Genomic DNA, 19,143 nt, shown 5'->3' on the forward strand with positions numbered 1-19,143 from the left:
CTATAGATATTGGTTTTTAGTAGTGAGTAAGAAGGGCTTACTTCTAGGATTATCATTATGACCTTTTAAAAGAATTCTATTCTATTTCTTATTGCCTCTCAGTCCATTGCTTCATATTCACTTAAGACTTGAAAACCTACAATGAATTCCAAAATCTGTGTTACTGCTGATGGGCACTTGTAACATGTGTCACAATATTTCAAATGAAAGGAGAATAATTTAGAGTTCCCATCAAGTCAGCAGTATAGAGTAAGTTTCTGTGCCTAATGGGTGACTTTTTGTCCTTTGACTTACTTTTAGAAATCTGGCTCTAAATATGCTAGCATCTTATATATATATAGGCTCATCACTGCATAATAAAGCTAGTTTTAGTTGTGGGGAAAGAAGGATGAAGCCTGTACTTTTAATTCTATATAACAATGAATTTTGCCTAAGCAAGATTTTCTCTTGTAGGAGATTATACAATATAAGTTATATATTTTGTCCTGTTGTGGGGGTAGGATGATGCTGATTCCGTTTTGCCACAGACCTCTTCTTCCCTGACCTTTTAAAGATTCTCCATTGATATCAATGGGGTGGACAAAACTAATCATAAAACGATGAAGGGAGCATTGCTCCCACACATTGATCCATTTGAAATGAACTGTAGGACAATAAGTCTTCCTAATGGACTTCTGTTCTCTGCTATAACCCTAGCCACCTTTTTAAAAGATATATAAATATGAAGGGATTAACATGAATTCAGTCATGCTCTTGCCACTGGGTTGTGTCTTATTGATTGTAGTTTTAGAGTTGTAACTGTGCCATTCAGAATTCCTACTGTGCCCTTTTAAAATCAGTATTTGGAGATGATGAATAAATAAGTTGCTTTCTTTTCTCTTCTAGCTTCTCCGAGAACTTATAGAACGGAAAACTAGTTCCTTGGATCCTAATGATCAGGTGGCAATGGGCAGGTAAATAGTTAGATATATCTTCCTCTTCATCTATAGAAGCATGTATAACTTTTTTTTCCCTTTGAGTCTCCTTAGTCCACACATATCACTCAAAGGCAGTGATTGATTTAAATTATAAAGCTTTATTACTTTAATAGAAACCACTGAGACAAAATATCAGAAATTGTCATGCAACTTGGGGGTCTGTTACTCCTTTGGGAATTTGTAAAGAGGGTATAAAATGTGCATATGTATTGTTTTGTTGTTGGATTTTAAAATGGCTTCCTTTTTATTTCAACTGTGATCTTTTCTACCTACTAACTTACCAAAGGCTACAGAGCAGCCACTTTAATTAAGTGCTGCCTCCTGTCAGAATTTGGCCTTATGTCACAACAGGTCCCTTGCTCATAGTCAAATCTGTTTTGTTAAGCTACTCCAGTTTGAGACCTCCATCTCTCACATGAAAGATTCAGTACAATTAGAAATTGGAACCAGCAACATTGCCCAGATGTCAGACTAGAATGTAAAATAGTAAAGGAAGAGGGTGTGTGTGTGTGTGTGTGTGTGTGTGTGTGTGTGTGTGTGTGTCTGCCTCATCCTGAGGGTGGAAAATAAAAAGGGCCTTCAGAGTACTGCCTAATGAATAGTATACATTTAAATAGCCATGAGCCATGATTTGAAAAAGCATAGAAGGAAACAAAAGCTCGAAAAGCCAGAATGGGATTCCGGGCAGAACAACATTTGGGGAAAGCCAAAGAATGTAGTGCAAAATTTGTGTTGATGAAATAATTTTATTCAAGTAAATATTACTTGAATTTTAGGGTAATGTGTCATGATATTCTGTGTATATTTGGAATATTATGGAGAACTATTCACTATAAATTTAACATGATAGAGCAAAATTACATTTAAGTGGTGATTATATTATACATTTATCTGACTTTACAATAAAATAGATTATGGTAATTAAGATTATATTAAGATTGCAGTAATTGGATTTTGCTAGATTTTTTTCAGATGTTGAGTTTTCATTGTGTAAATCAGGTAAAATGGCTAGCTTATTTTTTCTTTCTTTTTTTTAAAACATTTGTTCCCACCAGCAATTTATGAAAAACTTTCTCAATTAGGTACCCTTACCTTGAAAAATTAACCCCTTAATAGTATTTCCCATCAAAAATGAGAAACAAATTTATTGTTTTCTCAACTTTGTCTCATTTTTTCAGTAGGCAATTTAAAAAATTGTCAGTGTGATATTTAAAATTGGATGTTAAAACACCTGGATATGAGAAAGAAAAACTTACATTTAAAGCATATCTGCATGTAAATCAGTTAGAAGTAGCAACAGGAATTTTAGAAAAACTTAAGTAATTGAAACATTTCAAGAAGACACAGCATCTCTACTAAGTTAACTTTTTATAAACTCTGGCAAATTTAGCATCTATCACAGCTACTCCCTATGTAGTAAAGATCATTATTAACCAAATTTCCCATAGAAGTTAATAGTTTGCCTTTTGTTTTTTATAGTTGTCAAAATGCTTCTCAGTCACTTTGGTCACCAACTGTCTTGTAAAATAAGTTGAGGGGGGTACAGATATCTTTCTTTAGGGTTCTTAGAGTGGTTCCCATTTGTTCTTCTGTATGTAACAGTTTCTGCTTATGATAATGCCTGACCTTTGCTGTGGGTGTTACAGGCAATGGCTGGCCATCCAGAAGTTACGAAGTAAAATTCACAAGAAAGTTGATAGAAAAGCCAGCAAAGGAAGGAAGCTCCGGTGAGTTGTAACTTTAGTGTCTTGAAATATTGTGGTTTGTCTTTGTGTTTTTGTCATTATGTTTGTTACTGTTGTCCTGATAACACTTTACATTGATGATGAAGAAAGTAACCATGGTTCTTTGATACTAATTTTCTTTTTGTTTTTGCTTTGTTTTTCTTGAGGGAATTGGGGTTAAGTGATTTGCTCAGGTCACATAGCTGGTAAGCTTTACATGTTTGAGGTTGGATTTGAACTCAGGTCCTCTTGATTCCATCTAGTTGTCTTGGTAATGACTTTCTGAACCTCTGCATCCTCAAAAAGGAGCAAAAAGAGTTAATATGACTTAATTTCTCTAGGTCTAAAGTGGTGATAGCAATTTTTGATACTCACATCACATTATATGGATAGAAGAGATATGTACAAAGGCATTAAGAAAAAGATTGTCTTTGGAGTTTTGATGCAGTTAATAGGATATTAGAGTGCCTTTACCATCTTCTTTACAATAGTATGTTCAATGTATACTGGAGGAGGTATTTGGTTTGGAGCTTGGAAGAGCTGGTTTCAAGTTCCATTTAAGATACATATGATTATGTATCTTATGACTGGGCCTTCCATTTAACCTCTTTGTGCCTTGGTTTCCTCATTTGTAAAATAATGAATTTTACATTTACATTTAGGAAGCATTTGATGGCCTCTATGACCTAAGCTCTAAATCATTTATTCTTAATCTGGAGTCTATGTATGTGTGTGTATTTTAATATGTTGATAACTGTATACTAGTATAATTGGTTTCTTTTGTAATCTTGTGTATTTTATTTTATGTGTTTAAAAACATAATTCTGACAACGGTTCCATCCATAGGTCTCACCAAACTGTTGCCAGAAGGGTGCAGGGCACAAAGATGGTTAAGAACCTCTCCTTACAGCCTACAGTCTTCTGCTCATTGATTTCGTTTCCTTGGTTTCTTGGTTCCATGTACTTACACAATATGATGACAAAATATTTTCAGTTAAAAGGCCATGAAGTCCATACCATTGTGCTTGTATGCATGGAACATGTGTGACAGAAAATTTTAAAAATTATTATTTACTCAGTGTTTTGAGGAAAAGTAGAGATTTTAGTCACTAGGAAATCCCTCGGTTCTTTAAGCCATCACTTAAAGGGATTGCAACTGAAGGAAGGACCAGGGGCAAGAATTGGAATGGTTAGGCTTTTCAAATCAAATATTTCCAGAAAATGAGTTTTTCATCAGATATAAACAGACTTCAGCTCAGAAGAAGTCACATATAATTCAGAAGGTCCTTTGAGGAAAGGTATAATCATAATGTTTTGGAAGGACTTTGAGAAGCTAGCCAGTCCAATTTCCCTGCCTTAAGGGAGTAGCTACCCATTGACAAATGTGAATCCATTAAAATTTTTAAACAGCTCCAGAGCAGATTTAATAACCATATTCAAGAACTGTTACCAGTATCTAACAACTCACCATTAGGAGAGAATCTCTATATCTAACCTAAATTCTTTTTGTTGTCGTTCTTTCTTTCAAGGAAATAGGAAGCAGTGGTCATTGTCTTCTTAAAGATGGTTAAATCAATTAATCAGAAGATGATTAATTGTATACTGTGAACCAGACACAGGAGTAGTATAAGAACAAAACTGAAACAGGCCCTACTGTGAAAGGGTTTATATGTAGGAAACTGGTGGGGTGGGGAGAGAGAACTAAGGATTCTCTGAGGTGGGGGGGGGGGAGAGAGAGAGACAGAGACAGAGAGAGACAGAGAGAGAGAGACACACACACAGAGAGAGAGAGAGAGAGAGAGAGAGAGAGAGAGAGAGAGAGAGAGAGAGAGAGAGAGAGAGAGAGAGAGAGAGAGAGAAAAAGAGCTTTTGCCCTGTACTTCTAAATTTTTTATAGCATATTTCAAGTTTGTTTTTTGTTTTTTTAAGGTAACATTCTGTTACATTATAGTTGTTGGTCATGTGATAAGAAGGATAATTGCTGGATAATCTATGTATGGCATAGATATCTGTGTCAGATTTAGAAGAAGCCATATCGTTTTGGATGGATCAAGTAGATTTCATGGATGTCACACAAGGAGATGATGTGGATGAGTTGAAATCTGATTTGGTGGAGGGGATCCCTACCTCATTGATACATCAGAATATTGAAGTATACTGTAATTATATATGACTAGCTGCTTATCTTCTTGAGTTTATATAATTTTTTGGCATTCCCACCTCTCCCTTACACAAATAGGAAAATATATTGTCCTTTTCCCTCTACTTCCCCCATCCATTTGTGCTATATTTTAGGGTCTTTAAAAAATATCACAGCAGACTTTTGTGTGTTGTAAGCTATTTGAGGACAAAAAACCATAGAATTTTCTTAAGGATCACTCGTCACGACCTATTACAGTTCCTTGTCTACCTCAGTTTACCTTTAAATGTTTTGGACAATGCTTATCAAATAATGAGAAATGTCTATGTCTTCTTAAGTTGTTCATTAGAATGTAAGGAAGGAGATGTACAGTATGTTCCTAATGCCTGTAATGCTTGCTTTTTATAGTTTTGCATTTGAAGAGAATATGTATAGTATGGCATACTTACAAGGCTTCACTATCCACTTCTGTCTCACCATCATGATTAAGCTGTTCTTATGATCTTTTGATTTTGAATCAGTAAAGCTCTTTGCTTGAGTTGTTTTTCCAAGTGTTGATAATCGTTATCCATGTTACACCCAATTCTCCATATGACCAGTGTGGTTGTGAAGTGCCTCCTAAGTAGGATTAGGACCATGCAGTAGTAGACTTTTTCTGTGTTTCAGGCTAACTCATCTGTAGAAACTGTGCTTTAATAACTAAGAGACCAAGATTATATAAGAACAAAGTTTGTATAACTAATGATTTAAAAATTGATTTGGTTTTTAATTAATGATTTTCTATTTGAAATGAAGTGAAACTTTTAAGAGTATAAATTGATACCAAAAGAGATGTCAGAAAAATCCTACTATTATTCATAATCTGTGATGGGTTTTTAATAGTAAATAATAGGACCCACACTTAACACCACATACCAAGATAAGATCAAAATGGGTCCATGATTTAGGCATAAAGAATGAGATTATAAATAAATCAGAAGAACATAGGATAGTTTACCTCAGACCTGTGGAGGAGGAAGGAATTTGTGACCAAAGAAGAACTAGAGATCATTATTGATCACAAAATAGAAAATTTTGATTACATCAAATTAAAAAGCCTTTGTACAAACAAAACTAATGCAGACAAAATTAGAAAGGAAGCAACAAACTGGGAAAGCATTTTTACAGTTAAAGGTTCTGTTAAAGGCCTCATTTCCAAAATATAGAGAGAGAATTGACTCTATAAGAAATCAAGCCATTCTTCAACTGATAAATGGTCAAAAGATATAAACAGACAATTTTCAGATGAAGAAATTGAAACTATTTCCACTCATGAAAGAGTGTTGTCCAAATCACTATTTATCAGAGAAATACAAATTAAGACAACTCTGAGGTCCCCACACACAAGATGACAGGAAAAAATAATGATGAATGTTGGAGGGGATGCAGGAAAACTGGGACATTGATGCATTGCTGGTGGAGTTGTGAACGAATCCAACCATTCTGGAGAGCAATCTGGAATTATGCCCAAAAAATTATCAAATGTACATACCCTTTGATCCAGCAGTGCTACTACTGGGCTTATATCCCAAAGAAATACTAAAGAAGGGAAAGAGACCTGTAGGTGTCAAAATATTTGTGGCAGCTTTTTTTGTACTGGCTAGAAATTGGAGAATGAATCAATGCCCATCAATTGGAGAATGGTTGGGTAAGTTGTGGTATATGAATGTTTTAGAGTATTATTGTTCTGTAAGAAATGACCAGCAGGATGAATACAGAGAGGCTTGGAGAGACTTACATGAACTGATGCTAAGTGAAATGAGCAGAACCAGAAGATCATTGCATACTTCAACAACGATACTGGATGAAGATGTATTCTGATGGAAGTAGATGTCTTCGACAAAGAGAAGATCTAATTCAGTTCCAATTGATAAGTGATGGACAGAAGCAGCTACACCCAGAAAAGGAACACTGGGAAATGAGTGGAAACTGTTTGCATTTTTGTTTTTCTTCCCAAGTTATTTTTACCTTCTGAATCCAATTCTCTCTGTGCTACAAGAGAACTGTTCAGTTCTACACACATATATTGTATCTAGGATATACTATAACATAATATAACATGCATAAGACTGCCTGCCATCTAGTGGAGGAGGTGGAGGGAGGGAAGGAAGGGTGAAGTCAGAACAGAAGTGAGTGTGAGGGATAATGTTGTAAAAAATTACCCAGGCATATGTTCTGTCAATAAAAAGTTATTTTTTAAAAAGCAATAAATGATCTATCTAAATCTTGAGTTTGAATGGGCTTGTGTGGAAGTTCAGTGTATCAATAGGTTTAAGCTCACTTGAAAACATAAGGAAGTCAGCAGGAGCTTCTTAAAAACAGAGAATTACTTTATAGCCTGGCAACATTGAAAATTAGTAACTGTCAATTTTTTTTCTGTCAGTCTCATATATGAATGAATCTTGGGATGCTTGCAACATTATAAGTAAATCACTCTCTAGTCTTTAAGGATAGCATCTCAGAAGTCATCTTGTCCAATCCATACCCAAAGCAAAAATCTCTACAAATCTTTTTTATATTTTTAAAGCTTTTTTTTAGCTGATTTTTATCTTTATTATTTATTTATTCATTTAATTTGTAATTATAACATTTTTGACAGTACATATGCATAGGTATAAAGCTTTTATTTACAAAACATATGCATGGATAATTTTTCAGCATTGACCCTTGCAAAACCTTCTGTTCCAGATTTTCCCCTCCTTACCCCTACTCCCTCCCCTAGATGGTAGGTAGTCCAATCCATGTTAAAATATGTTAAATTCAGTATATGTATGTATGTTTATACAGTTATCTTGCTTCACAAGAAAAAATCGGATCAAGAAGGGGAAGAAAAAACTGAGAAAGAAAACAAAATGCAAGCAAACATCAACAGAAAGAAGGAGTGTGCTATGTTGTGATCCACACTCAGATTCCACGGTTCTCTCTCTGGCTGTAGATGGCTCTCTTCATCACTGAACAATTGGAACTGGTCTGAATCACCTCATTGTTGAAGAGCCACATCCATCAGAATTGATTATTGCATAGTCGTCTACAGCAGTCTCGGTGATATCATCCAAGCCTCCCTTTGAATACTTTCAGGAACAGGGAACTCACTACTAACTGAAGTAGCACATTCAATTTTTGGATAGTCCTAATTGTTAGGAAATATATGCTTGTATTTCTTCCCCTTTTACCTTTTCTTTTTTTTCTTCCACCCTTATTTTTACCTCCCTTTTCCCCCCACCCCCCTTTATACATACACATTAATCCTAGCTTTAGGGGAACAAGACTAACCTCTTTCTAAGTGATAGCCTTTCAAGTATTTAAAAACTACATTACATATTGTCTCAAAATGTACTTATCTTCTCCCCAAAGTTCTTTTTCAAGCTGAATATAACTTTTCTTCAACTGATCATTTTAGGCCATGGTTTCTAGTTGTCTCATTCTCTTAGGAACTCTCCTGGATATGCCTCCTCATTTCAGTTTAACTTCTGAAATGCCCATAATTTTCAAGATGTGGTCTGCTCAATGGCAGACTACAGTTGGAGTGTCACTTTGCTTGCTATGGACATTCTGTTTCTATTAATGAAATGTCTTATTTCAGATTATTATTTGCAGATTTTACTTATTTACAATCAAGTTCTTCTGGGATTGGATACTTGTAATTGGAAGGAATTTTAGAGGTCACAGAATCCAGCCAGCACCTCTGCCTTGCAGATATGACAACTGAATCCCAAGGCCTTTTAACCCAACTCTAAGACATGCCTTGCAAACCGCAGACAGAAGTAGTTCAGGAAGGAAGCAAAATAAAGTGCATATTAGATGGTGACAGCAACAGTTGTCTTTAGAGCCCATCTGCATGCTATTTTTTTTTTTTTTAGATACACTTTCACCTACCTGTCTTTCTTACTTTCATCTTTTCTTGATGACTTTCTTGACTCTGAGTTCATTGGTATTTCCTGTATAGTTACAATGATATCTTTAGAAATATTTTCCTTTACATCTTTTGAAAAATATCATTCTTGGGGAAAGTCTTGTCCCTTTTCACTGGACTTATTCTGTATTTTATTTTGTATCTGGTTTACAATCCTTATGTATTATTGGGGTAAAGAGACAGCTTAACATTTTGTGGACAGTTGTAAGTTCCTTTGACTTCCTTTTTTATTTCCTTTTTGAATTAAATGTATTAAATCAGAGCTTCTGAAATTTTTTCCACTTGTAACCCCTTTTCGTCCAAGCAATTTTAACATGACCCCAGGCATATAAGTATATTAACTACAAATCAAACATTTACTGATAAGTCATAATTTCACAACCTCTATCTTCACTTACACAACACCATACAGAGTTGCAACTCATAGTTTTAGAAGCTTTGTATTAAATAATAAAAGATATTTAAAATACTATGTCAGTGAATAAAAGGTTCTTTTATTCTGGACAGTTTTCTTTAAATTGTCTTCTTCTGCTGATGGAGAAAACAAAATGAGGTTAATGTCTTTTCAGGGAATATGAAGTTTGGGTGACTGGCTGAGGGCTCTAGTAACAGGAATGTTCATTTGATAAAAATGTGCATTTACAAAGTACTTGCTGTGTTTTAGGCATTGAGGATAACAAGAAAAGCAAACAGGATAATTCCTGTCTTCAAGCTTATATTCTAATTTGAGAAGATATTGCATAATGGAGAACTTGAAGTTGGAGGAAAGAGTTGGTACATAGAACACAGTACACTGTGAAGCAAGATAGAGACTTGATTCTATATATGATTGGGCAAAGGCTTATCTATAAGAACTAAGGATAATTCTCAGGGAGTCTTCATTTCTAGGAAAGAAGAGTTGGAGGAGTTCCATCTCTGAACTGGTTGGAGTTCAGGAAGCATGGGTTTGGAGATGGTACCAACAAGTGAGGTGGAAGCTTAGTTTTGGACAAGTGGCAGAATCTCAGAGTGAATTACAAGTTTTCAATAGAGAGGAGACAAGGTTGGTGGGCAGAGTTGGTAGCTAGAAATCCATTTGGAGAATGGATTTGTCCTTGTATAAGTTATTTAGGCTCTCTTATGTATTGAGAATTTTTTATATGTAATCATATACTTATATTGGCCCTTTCATTAGAGGGTCTCCATTCGCTTTATAGGTAGAAAATATTAAACATCCTTCCTTTTAGTAAAGATATAATATATTCCACAAAGATTTCTCTGAAGATATAGTTTTTCTTCCATTCTCAAGTTTTTAAGGGTGGAAGTAATGATAGATTATTTCTTCATGAGACTAATCCCAGTGATTTACACTGGTAAAGCTCAGATGGTATTTCAGGATTCTTGAATGCTTTTATTATTCAGCCAGCCCCAACTGGTGAGATGTGGTATTGAGTTCTGTCAATAGGTGGCCTTATTGGTGACAGTATTGAGAATGATCTAGATGTGAGGATGGGGGTGGGAATTGTTTTTTCCCAGTATTAAGAATATAGTACACTGTTTCCCAAAGAGATCTTAAAGGAGGAAAAGGGACCCACATATGCAAAAATATTTGTGGCAGACCTTTTCGTAAGAAAAGAAACTGGAAACTGAGTGGATGCCCACCAATTGGAGAATGGCTGAATAAGTTATGGTATATGAATGTGATGGAATATTATTGTTCTATAAGAAAGGATCAGGAGGATGATTTCAGAGAGTCCTGGAGAGACTTACATGAATGATGCTGATTGAGATGAACAGAATCAAAAGAACATTGTAGAGGCAGCTAGATGACACAGTGGATAGAGTCCCAGCCCTGAAGTCAAGAGGACCCAAGTACAATTCTGGGCTCAGACAGACACTTAACACTTCTTAGCCGTGGGACCCTGGGCAAGTCACTTAGCCCCAATTGCCTTAGAAAAAAACAAAACAAACAAAAAAAGCCATTGTACATAGCTACAACAAGATCATAAAGATCATCTTTGATGGACGGGGCTCTTTTCAACATGAAGTGATTCAGGGCAATTCCAATAGACTTGTGATAGAGCGAGCCATCTGCATCCAGAAAGAGAACTATGGGGACTGAATGTGATTACAGTGTAATATTTTCCCTTTTTTGTTGTTGGTTGGTTGCTTGTTTTTTCTTATTTTTCCCCCTTTTGATCTGATTTTTCTTGTGCAGCATGATAATTGTGGAAATATGTATAAAAGAATTGTGCCTGTTTAACCTATATTGAATTACTTATGGGTGGGGGGGAGAGAAATTTGAAATACAAGGATAAATATTGAAAACTATCTTTGCATTTATTTTGAAAAATTAAAAAGCTATAAAAATAATAAGTGGCTATCAGTTATTCTCTCTATTTTACCATCAAGCTACTACCAGAGTTTCTTAGTTCATATAATGTGTTTCTTTTTCTATGTTAATAGTTACTAATGTGCTGTTTGTTTCTCCTGTTTTATTTAGGTATCATGTCCTTAGCAAGCTGCTGAGCTTTATGGCACCTATTGACCACACTACAATGAATGATGATGCCAGGTGAGGAATAGATTAATTGTGTGTCTCAAATAGCTTCATGACAGCTTGATATTGACCTGTTCTACAGCTTGTCGCCCTCTCCATTTCTTCTTATCAGTTAACCATTTGTCATTGGCATCATAGTAAGGGTGCTTGTATCATCTCTTAATGCAATCTAGCTGAACTGTTACTCCTGTAATTCCTGTAAAACTAACTTGGGAATTTCCATAAACTTGGGTTGCCACTAAGGGCTTTGTACCTTTAATCTAGTAGTCCCAGAATAATAGAACTCTTTACTAGAATGAAGAAAAAGGTTGTGGGATCATAGATATTTGCTTCGGGCTCTGTGGGCTTTACCTACCATTCCAGAAGAAATTGAACTTGAAAGAGATAATCATCACTTCTTATTGTGGGAGGTGATCGACAAAACTTTTTTTTTTTTTTTTTCTCCCTAAGGCATTTGGGGTTAAGTGACCTGCCCAGGGTCACACAGCCAGGAAGTATTACGTGTCTGAGACCAGATTTGAACTCAGGCCCTCCTGACTTCAGGGTTGGTGCTGTATCCACTGCGCCATCTAGTTGCCGCAAAACTTTTTTTTTTCTTTTTTTTCTTTTTTTCTTTTTTTAAATAATTAGTGATAGTTCAGCCAAATTTTTCTCCAAACTTAGATTTTATGTTTTACATTGAAGTATATATGTACATGGCAAAATACTCTTTCTGCTCCAGAAGATTCAATTCCATCTCCTTCCATTATCTTATGGAAAAGACAATTTTATATGTTTATTTGGAGATACTTAATTAGCTATTTGAAGAGAAAAAGCAGTTGGCTTTTTCCAGAGCCTTAAGTTCACAGTCAGGATTCCTTAAGGACTGGTTTTGAATATACCAAAGAAGTAATTCCTTCTGACCTCACTATGACTTTATATGAGCTCTGCAAAGTCATTGTTGGTTTCCTCATTCTGTTAAAACAAAAGAGCAATACAGATACATCAGTTTATCTCTGAAGGTGTTATAGAGTGATATATTCTTAGTAACCTCTTCCACTTAAGATGTACAGAGGACTTCACAACACTGCTCTGATTTAAATAATGCAGGTAGGAAATTCTGTTTTCCAAATGAGGAAAATAAAACTCAGAGAGATTGTCCCTAGGAATCACATAATTAGTAAGTGACAAAACTTCCCCTTCAAGGTATTTAACTGTCACTTTTCTCTTCACCACATTGCTTCAGGTGATATTGGTAGTTTTAGCTTGATGTAGGTCTTAGTGATTCACACTGATAGAAAATATTCCCTCTTTCTCATATGACATTAATTTTGCCATAGGGGATATTCTGAATGATGTCAACACTAATTACCAAATGGTAATGAGGAGTAGCAATAAAATAATTTGAAACATAAAACCAAACTCTTTTAGATTTAAACAATGACTTCAGTAGTACTTTTTGAACCATGTTAAAATTTATTTCTACTATTTTTAGTCTTATTTTTTCTTAGTACCTTATCATAGAAATAAGCTTTCCTAGTATTTGGCAATGAGATTTAGAAACAATTCCCTGATGTATATAGTCTTTATGGAAACAAAGTTATAACCCTTGAATAGAGTCTAATTGTTAGCCATATCATTTTCACACAACTGATTTATCCAGTCACAATTAAGAGATTTTGTAAAAAGCCTTGTTTTATGATGATTGATTTTAGCTGGGCAACTTCTGTATATGGAGTTCCACCAAAATGCACCTCATTTCCATCACATCTCTGAAGGAGGCAATGGCATGCTTCCATGGCTCCATCACAGTGCAGCCAGAGTGGGAAAGGCCTGATTGTGTTCGGGCTGTATGGCCCACCACAGGCCACCCTGGGCCTGTCAGGAGAGCAGCTCCACTGTTAGAGGGTTCTGGTAGAGTTAGAGCTGGAGGGGACTTGGAAAGTCTTTTTTATAAAGATGAGGAAACAGGCCCAGAGAAACAGAACCCTTTGTGCAGAGACATTGCGAGGGGCAAGGTATGCGTCCTGATACACTGGCCCCTGGCCATGCCCTCACCATTGGGCCGTGCTGCGTCTCTTCCACTCTGTCCCAGGTGTTAGTGAGTCAGAATTGTTTGTGACATCGCCTACTACCAAGTCTGAGAAATGGGGAGCTTATTGCATTGAAGTGTTCCTTGAATTGGCCTTATTTGTATCCATTGGACTTTGCAAAGTACTTAAGTGTATCATTCTTTCAAAAAAATATATAATTGAGTTTCGTTATGTGTAAACTGCCACACTAGACTTACCTTAAACACTGGGAATATCTGTTGTGAATAGCCATTTGTGAGTATATGTAGGTAGTTTAATGTGATTCATTTTTATATCTCAGTTTGCCCTTTGTCTTCACAATGAAAATTTTCCTCTTTTATCTCTTGTATCAAAACTTCACCCTTTCTCTTGCCATGTGCACAGTAACATAACTTGATTACCCAATTCTCTAACTAAAGCTTATTTTCCCAAGTGTACAATGGTTGTTCATTTTTGTTAGCTTTATGTTCTGAAGGTGTCTTTTTGTAATAAAGCATATGTGTGACTTGTACAATTTGGGGCATGCCATTTAAGAGCCATTTGGTAACCCTGGCAGGTTGGGCTTTGCCTCTGTGCTTGCTGTTGTTAGACCAGAACTCACTGAAAGCAGCAGGGGCTTCCATGGTCATCCTGGTTGTTGGGCTTGGCTCTCCATGTGATCTTCTTCCTTCTTGGCATGGGACAGTCTCGCCAGGAATCCTTTGTTTGCCCTTCAGAGCCTTCAGGTGAGCCTCAGAGACAGAGTGTTATAAGGAGGGAGCCTGCTTCATATCCTCATTACAAAGTGTCTCTCTAGGGACTTTCTGCCATTCTGTTGGTTATTAGGTTAGTTCTACATTTCTTGAATGCTTTATAGAGTCTCTTGGGAGGAAGAGCAGGGCACTCAGGGCTGCTGAGTTCTTTATTTTTTCTGAGTATTGGAGTTATTTCTAAATTTATTCAAGACATTAGAGGGCAGAGTAGATAATCCAGATGCTAAGAATCAGAAAGAGGAGTGAAAAGAAGCTTGTTTGTCAGACAGACCAGTGTGAGTATAAAGTAAAAGTCCAGAAGCCTTCTTTTTCTTGTGGAGCTGAGTAATATCAGGGAAACAGTCTAGGGGAGTGGGAAGATTACTAGTCAGACTACCTTGCTTTGAAGCTTACTCTAAGACTAAGAAAGATGTTTAAACTTCCTAACTCTCAATGTGCACATCTGTATAATGGGGATGAGGGAAATTTTACAGACCTCAACCCACTATATCAATGTGAGCAGTGCTTGCTATTGTTGCTGCCATTTTTGTTGTAGTAGTTGTTAACAGGAAAAACTTTGTGGCCAGAAAATGATCAGATGATTTTTCCATGGGTTTTTTTGGACATTTTTCCTTCCTTCCTTCCTTCCTTCCTTCCTTCCTTCCTTCCTTCCTTCCTTCCTTCCTTCCTTCCTTCCTTCCTTCCTTCCTTCCTTCCTTCCTTCCTTCCTTCCTTCCTTCCTTCCTTCCTTCCTTCCTTCCTTCCTTCCTTCCTTCCTTCCTTCCTTCCTTCCTTCCTTCCTTCCTTCCTTCCTTCCTTCCTTCCTTCCTTCCTTCCTTCCTTCCTTCCTTCCTTCCTTCCTTCCTTCCTTCCTTCCTTCCTTCCTTCCTTCCTTCCTTCCTTCCTTCCTTCCTTCCTTCCTTCCTTCCTTCCTTCCTTCCTTCCTTCCTTCCTTCCTTCCTTCCTTCCTTCCTTCCTTCCTTCCTTCCTTCCTTCCTTCCTTCCTTCCTTCCTTCCTTCCTTCCTTCCTTCCTTCCTTCCTTCCTTCCTTCCTTCCTTCCTTCCTTCCTTCCTTCCTTCCTTCCTTCCTTCCTTCCTTCCTTCCTTCCTTCCTTCCTTCCTTCCTTCCTTCCTTCCTTCCTTCCTTCCTTCCTTCCTTCCTTCCTTCCTTCCTTCCTCCCTCCCTCCCTCCCTCCCTCCCTCCCTCCCTCCCTCCCTCCCTCCCTCCCTCCCTCCCTCCCTCCCTCCCTCCCTCCCTCCCTCCCTCCCTCCCTCCCTCCCTCCCTTTCTTCCTCCCTTCCTCCCTCCCTCCCTTCCTCCCTTCCTCTCTTCCTCCCTTCGTCCCTCCCTCCCTTCCTCCCTCCCTCCCTCCCTTCCTTCCTTCCTCTTTTTTAATTAATTATAGTTTTTATTTACCACATATATGCATGGGTAATTTTAAAGCATTGACAATTGCCAAACTTTTTGTTCCAGTGTTTCCTCTCCTTCCCCCCGCCCCCTCCCAGATGGCAGGTTGACCAATACATGTTAAATATGTTAAAGTATAAGTTAAGTACATGGACATATTCTAAAAGAATTCTTTTAGAATTATATTAAAGTGCTAGTTCCTCTCTTTTTATCCCCTGCTCTGGAGAGGGAAGTGAGGAGAGGAACTTAAGCATGTTGGTTCCAGATGGAAAGGGTTAGAAGTCTGGTGGTATCCACTTCATAGACAGGAGAGTCTTAAATACCTGTTTTTACAGGCCACAGGCCTCAGCCCTCAAGCAAAATGGCAACATCCTCTTCTTGCAGGCAACAGTGGTAGGAAGGAATGGCCATTTAGGGACAAGTTTGCTTATATGCCAATGAAAATGGTCTTCCAGGCTAGCAGTTACCCAGTCATGGTTTGAGGATCAAAAGTAAAGTTATAATATTGTGTTTATTCTTCTACTATCCTATTTTTCTGAAACTTAGATTATGTTAATATTAGTCATTTTTAAACTTGTCAGCTTTTGGAGTTAAATAAATTTTTCTTTTTCCCTTGTTTCTCTTAAAATGTCTCATTTTAATTCATTCAAAATTTGTTTTATTTTCAGTTATAAATTCTCTTTCTACCACCCATTGAGAAGGCAAGAAAAATAAAACTCATTACAAATATTTATGTAATCTAAAACAAATTTCAATATTAACCTTGTTCTTCCTCCCTTCCCCTTAAAAAAATATACATATACATACATACACACATACACACTTCAGTCTCAGGTCTCTTTCTGGAGGTAGATAACTTCATGAGTGCTTTGGATTTGTGCTTGGTCATTTTGTTGATCAGAGTTAATCTTTCAGAGCTGATTTATTTGTTTTTATAGGATTGCTTTTTTTTGTGGAGTTTTTTCAGTTGTGTCCAACACTCTATTACTGCATTTGGAGTTTCCTTGGCAGAGATACTAGAGAGATTATGAGGAAATGAGGTAAACAGGATCAAATGACTTGCCCAGGGATACCTAGCTAGTAAGTGTTTGAAACCAGATTTGAACTCAGATTCTCTTGGCACTGGGGCTGGCACTATATCCACTGTACCACTTAACTGCTTTCATGTCTTAGACACAACCCTCCAGGAATTATAGATATTATTGTTCAGTTAGTTTTGTATGACTCTCTGTGACTTCATTTGGTTTTTTGTTTGTTTGTTTGTTTGTTTTTGCCAAAGATATTGGATTCAGACTCGGGTCTTCTTGATTCCAGGCCAGGTGCTCTATCCCCTGAACTACTCAGCTGGTCCACAATATTGCTGTGATTGAATAAATTGTTCTGTTGATTTTGTTTGCTTCATTTTACATCAGTTCATATAAATATTCCCAGGTGTTTTTTTTGTTTTGTTTTGTTTTTTTGTTTTTTCTGAAACCATTCCATTCATCATTTCTTACAACAATAGTATTTCATCGCATTCACATACCATAACTTGTTCACCTATTTCCTAATTTATGGATTTTCCTATATCTCCCAATTCTTTCCTGCCCAAAAAAGATCTGCTATAAATATTTTTGCACATTTTCAAGCTCTCTCTCTCCAAATCTTCTTCCCCCCCCCCCCCCACCCCGAGGCAATTGAGTGTAAGTGACTTGCTCAGGGTCACACTGCTAGGGAGAGTTAAGTGTCTGAGGCCAGATTTGAATTCAGGGCTGATGCTCTAATCACTGTACCACCTAGCTGCCTGGCCCCTCTTTTTTTTTTAATCTTTTTGTGGGAGAGACTTAATAGTTGTGTTGTTGGGTCAAAGTATATGTACAGTTTAATAGTTTGGGGGCATAGATCCAAATTGATTTCCTGATTGGTTGAGATAGTTCACAGCTCTACAACCAGTGCATTAGTGAATCTATTAGCCTATGTTTCCTCCTTCATTTGTTATTTTGTTTGTTAGTTATCTTAGCTAGCTTAATCTGATAGATATAAAGTGGTATGTCAGAATTGTTTTAATTTATGTTTTTTCAGTTATTTGTAATTGAGAGCATTTTTTCATATGGCTGTTGATAGCTTTACTTTCTTCTAAGAGCTTCCTGTTTGTCTATACCCTTTGACCCTTTATCAACTGGGAAATCTTATTCTTGTAAATTTGACTCAGTTCTCTGTATATTTTGGAAATAAAATCTTTATCAGAGAACCTTAATACAAAGATTTTTCACTACTCTCTTCTAATTTTAACTACATTGGCTTTGTCTATGCAAAAAACTAATTTTATGTAATCAAAATTAACCATTTTGCTTTCCACGAACCTCTTTATATCTTGTTTGATCATTTTTACTGTCTCTTCTTTAAGACACTACTTTGCTTCTGATCACTACTCTCCCTTTTATTTCCTAATACCTAATTCCTCCCCCACCCTGACTCCCCTTCTTATAAGCCCTTTCCCTTCTGCTTCTCTGTTGGGTAAGGTAAATTTTAAAATCCATTTGTTTGTGTGTGTACCTTTATTCTTCCTTCTTTGAATCAGTTCAGATGAGAGTGCATTCAAATGTTGCCCACTCCCTTCACTTGTTCTCTTCATTGTATATTCTTTTCCGTGTATACCCCATTAATATGACATAATTTTCCCTATTCTTCCTTTCCCTTCTCCCTCCTTCCCAAGGTATTTCTCTTCTTTATCCTACCAGTTTTCTTTTGAGGTCATTCAAAAGTAAAAAAATCAGAGATCTAGTTTCTCTGTCTACTTAGACTCTCTCTCTCTAAGACCCCTAGTGATAAGTTCTAAGAGGTTACACACATCATCAAAAATGTAAACAGTTTAACCATTTTTTAGTATCTCAGTATTTCTCACAGTATTTCTACCTTTTTTATGTTGCTTTTGAGTCCTGTGTTTGAATGTCAGGTTTTCTTTTCAGCTCTGTCTTTTCATCAAGAAAGCTTGAAAGTCCCCAGTTTCTGTAAATGCCAATTTTTCCCCTTATAGGATTAAACTCAGTTTTACTGAGTCAGATGTTCTTGGTTGCAATCCTAGCTTCTTTGCCTTCTAGAATATCTAAACCCTTTGTTTCTTAATATTGGTAGCTGATAAATTTTTATGTGGTGCTGTGAATCTAGGTCCTTGAATTCCTTTTTCCTTTTTTTTTTTCCCCAGTTGCTTGTAGCATTTCTTCTTTGACCTTGTAGTTGTAAATTATGATTGTGTTATTCTTGAGCTTCTGTTTTGAGGTTTCTTTTGGGAGATGACTAGTGGGTTCTTTCAGTTTCTACTTTGCCTGCTGATTCTAAGGTATCTGGGCAGTTTTCCTTTATAATATCTTGAAATATGATGTCTAGGTTCTTTTTTAGTCATACTTTTCAGGTAGAACAATGATTCTTAAATTATCTCTTCCTAATTTATTTTCCATATAATGTTTTTCCTGTAAGATTTCATTGTTTTCCCTATTTTTCAGCCTTTTGTTTTTGTTTTATTATTGCTTAATATTTTATGGTGTCATAAGCATCCATTTGGCTAGTTTTAATTTTTAAGTTGTTATTTTTCCTTATTAAGGGTTAATACCTCTTTTACAAATATTTTAATTACTTTTTCTTA

General features: G+C 36.4%; 1 protein-coding gene across 1 annotated transcript in view; it reads left to right on the plus strand.

The window, feature by feature from the left end:
* The window catches only part of AATF (apoptosis antagonizing transcription factor), a 104,280-nt gene that overhangs the window by 60,969 nt on the left and 24,168 nt on the right, over positions 1 to 19,143 (plus strand). The window contains exons 9-11 of the mRNA XM_074262048.1: positions 886 to 953; positions 2,624 to 2,704; positions 11,276 to 11,347. Coding sequence (XP_074118149.1) covers positions 886 to 953; positions 2,624 to 2,704; positions 11,276 to 11,347 — 221 coding nt within the window. The remainder of the gene's footprint in view (positions 1 to 885; positions 954 to 2,623; positions 2,705 to 11,275; positions 11,348 to 19,143) is intronic.

The sequence above is a fragment of the Sminthopsis crassicaudata genome, chromosome 4, assembly GCF_048593235.1.
Source record: "Sminthopsis crassicaudata isolate SCR6 chromosome 4, ASM4859323v1, whole genome shotgun sequence".
Taxonomy (NCBI): Eukaryota; Metazoa; Chordata; class Mammalia; order Dasyuromorphia; family Dasyuridae; genus Sminthopsis; species Sminthopsis crassicaudata.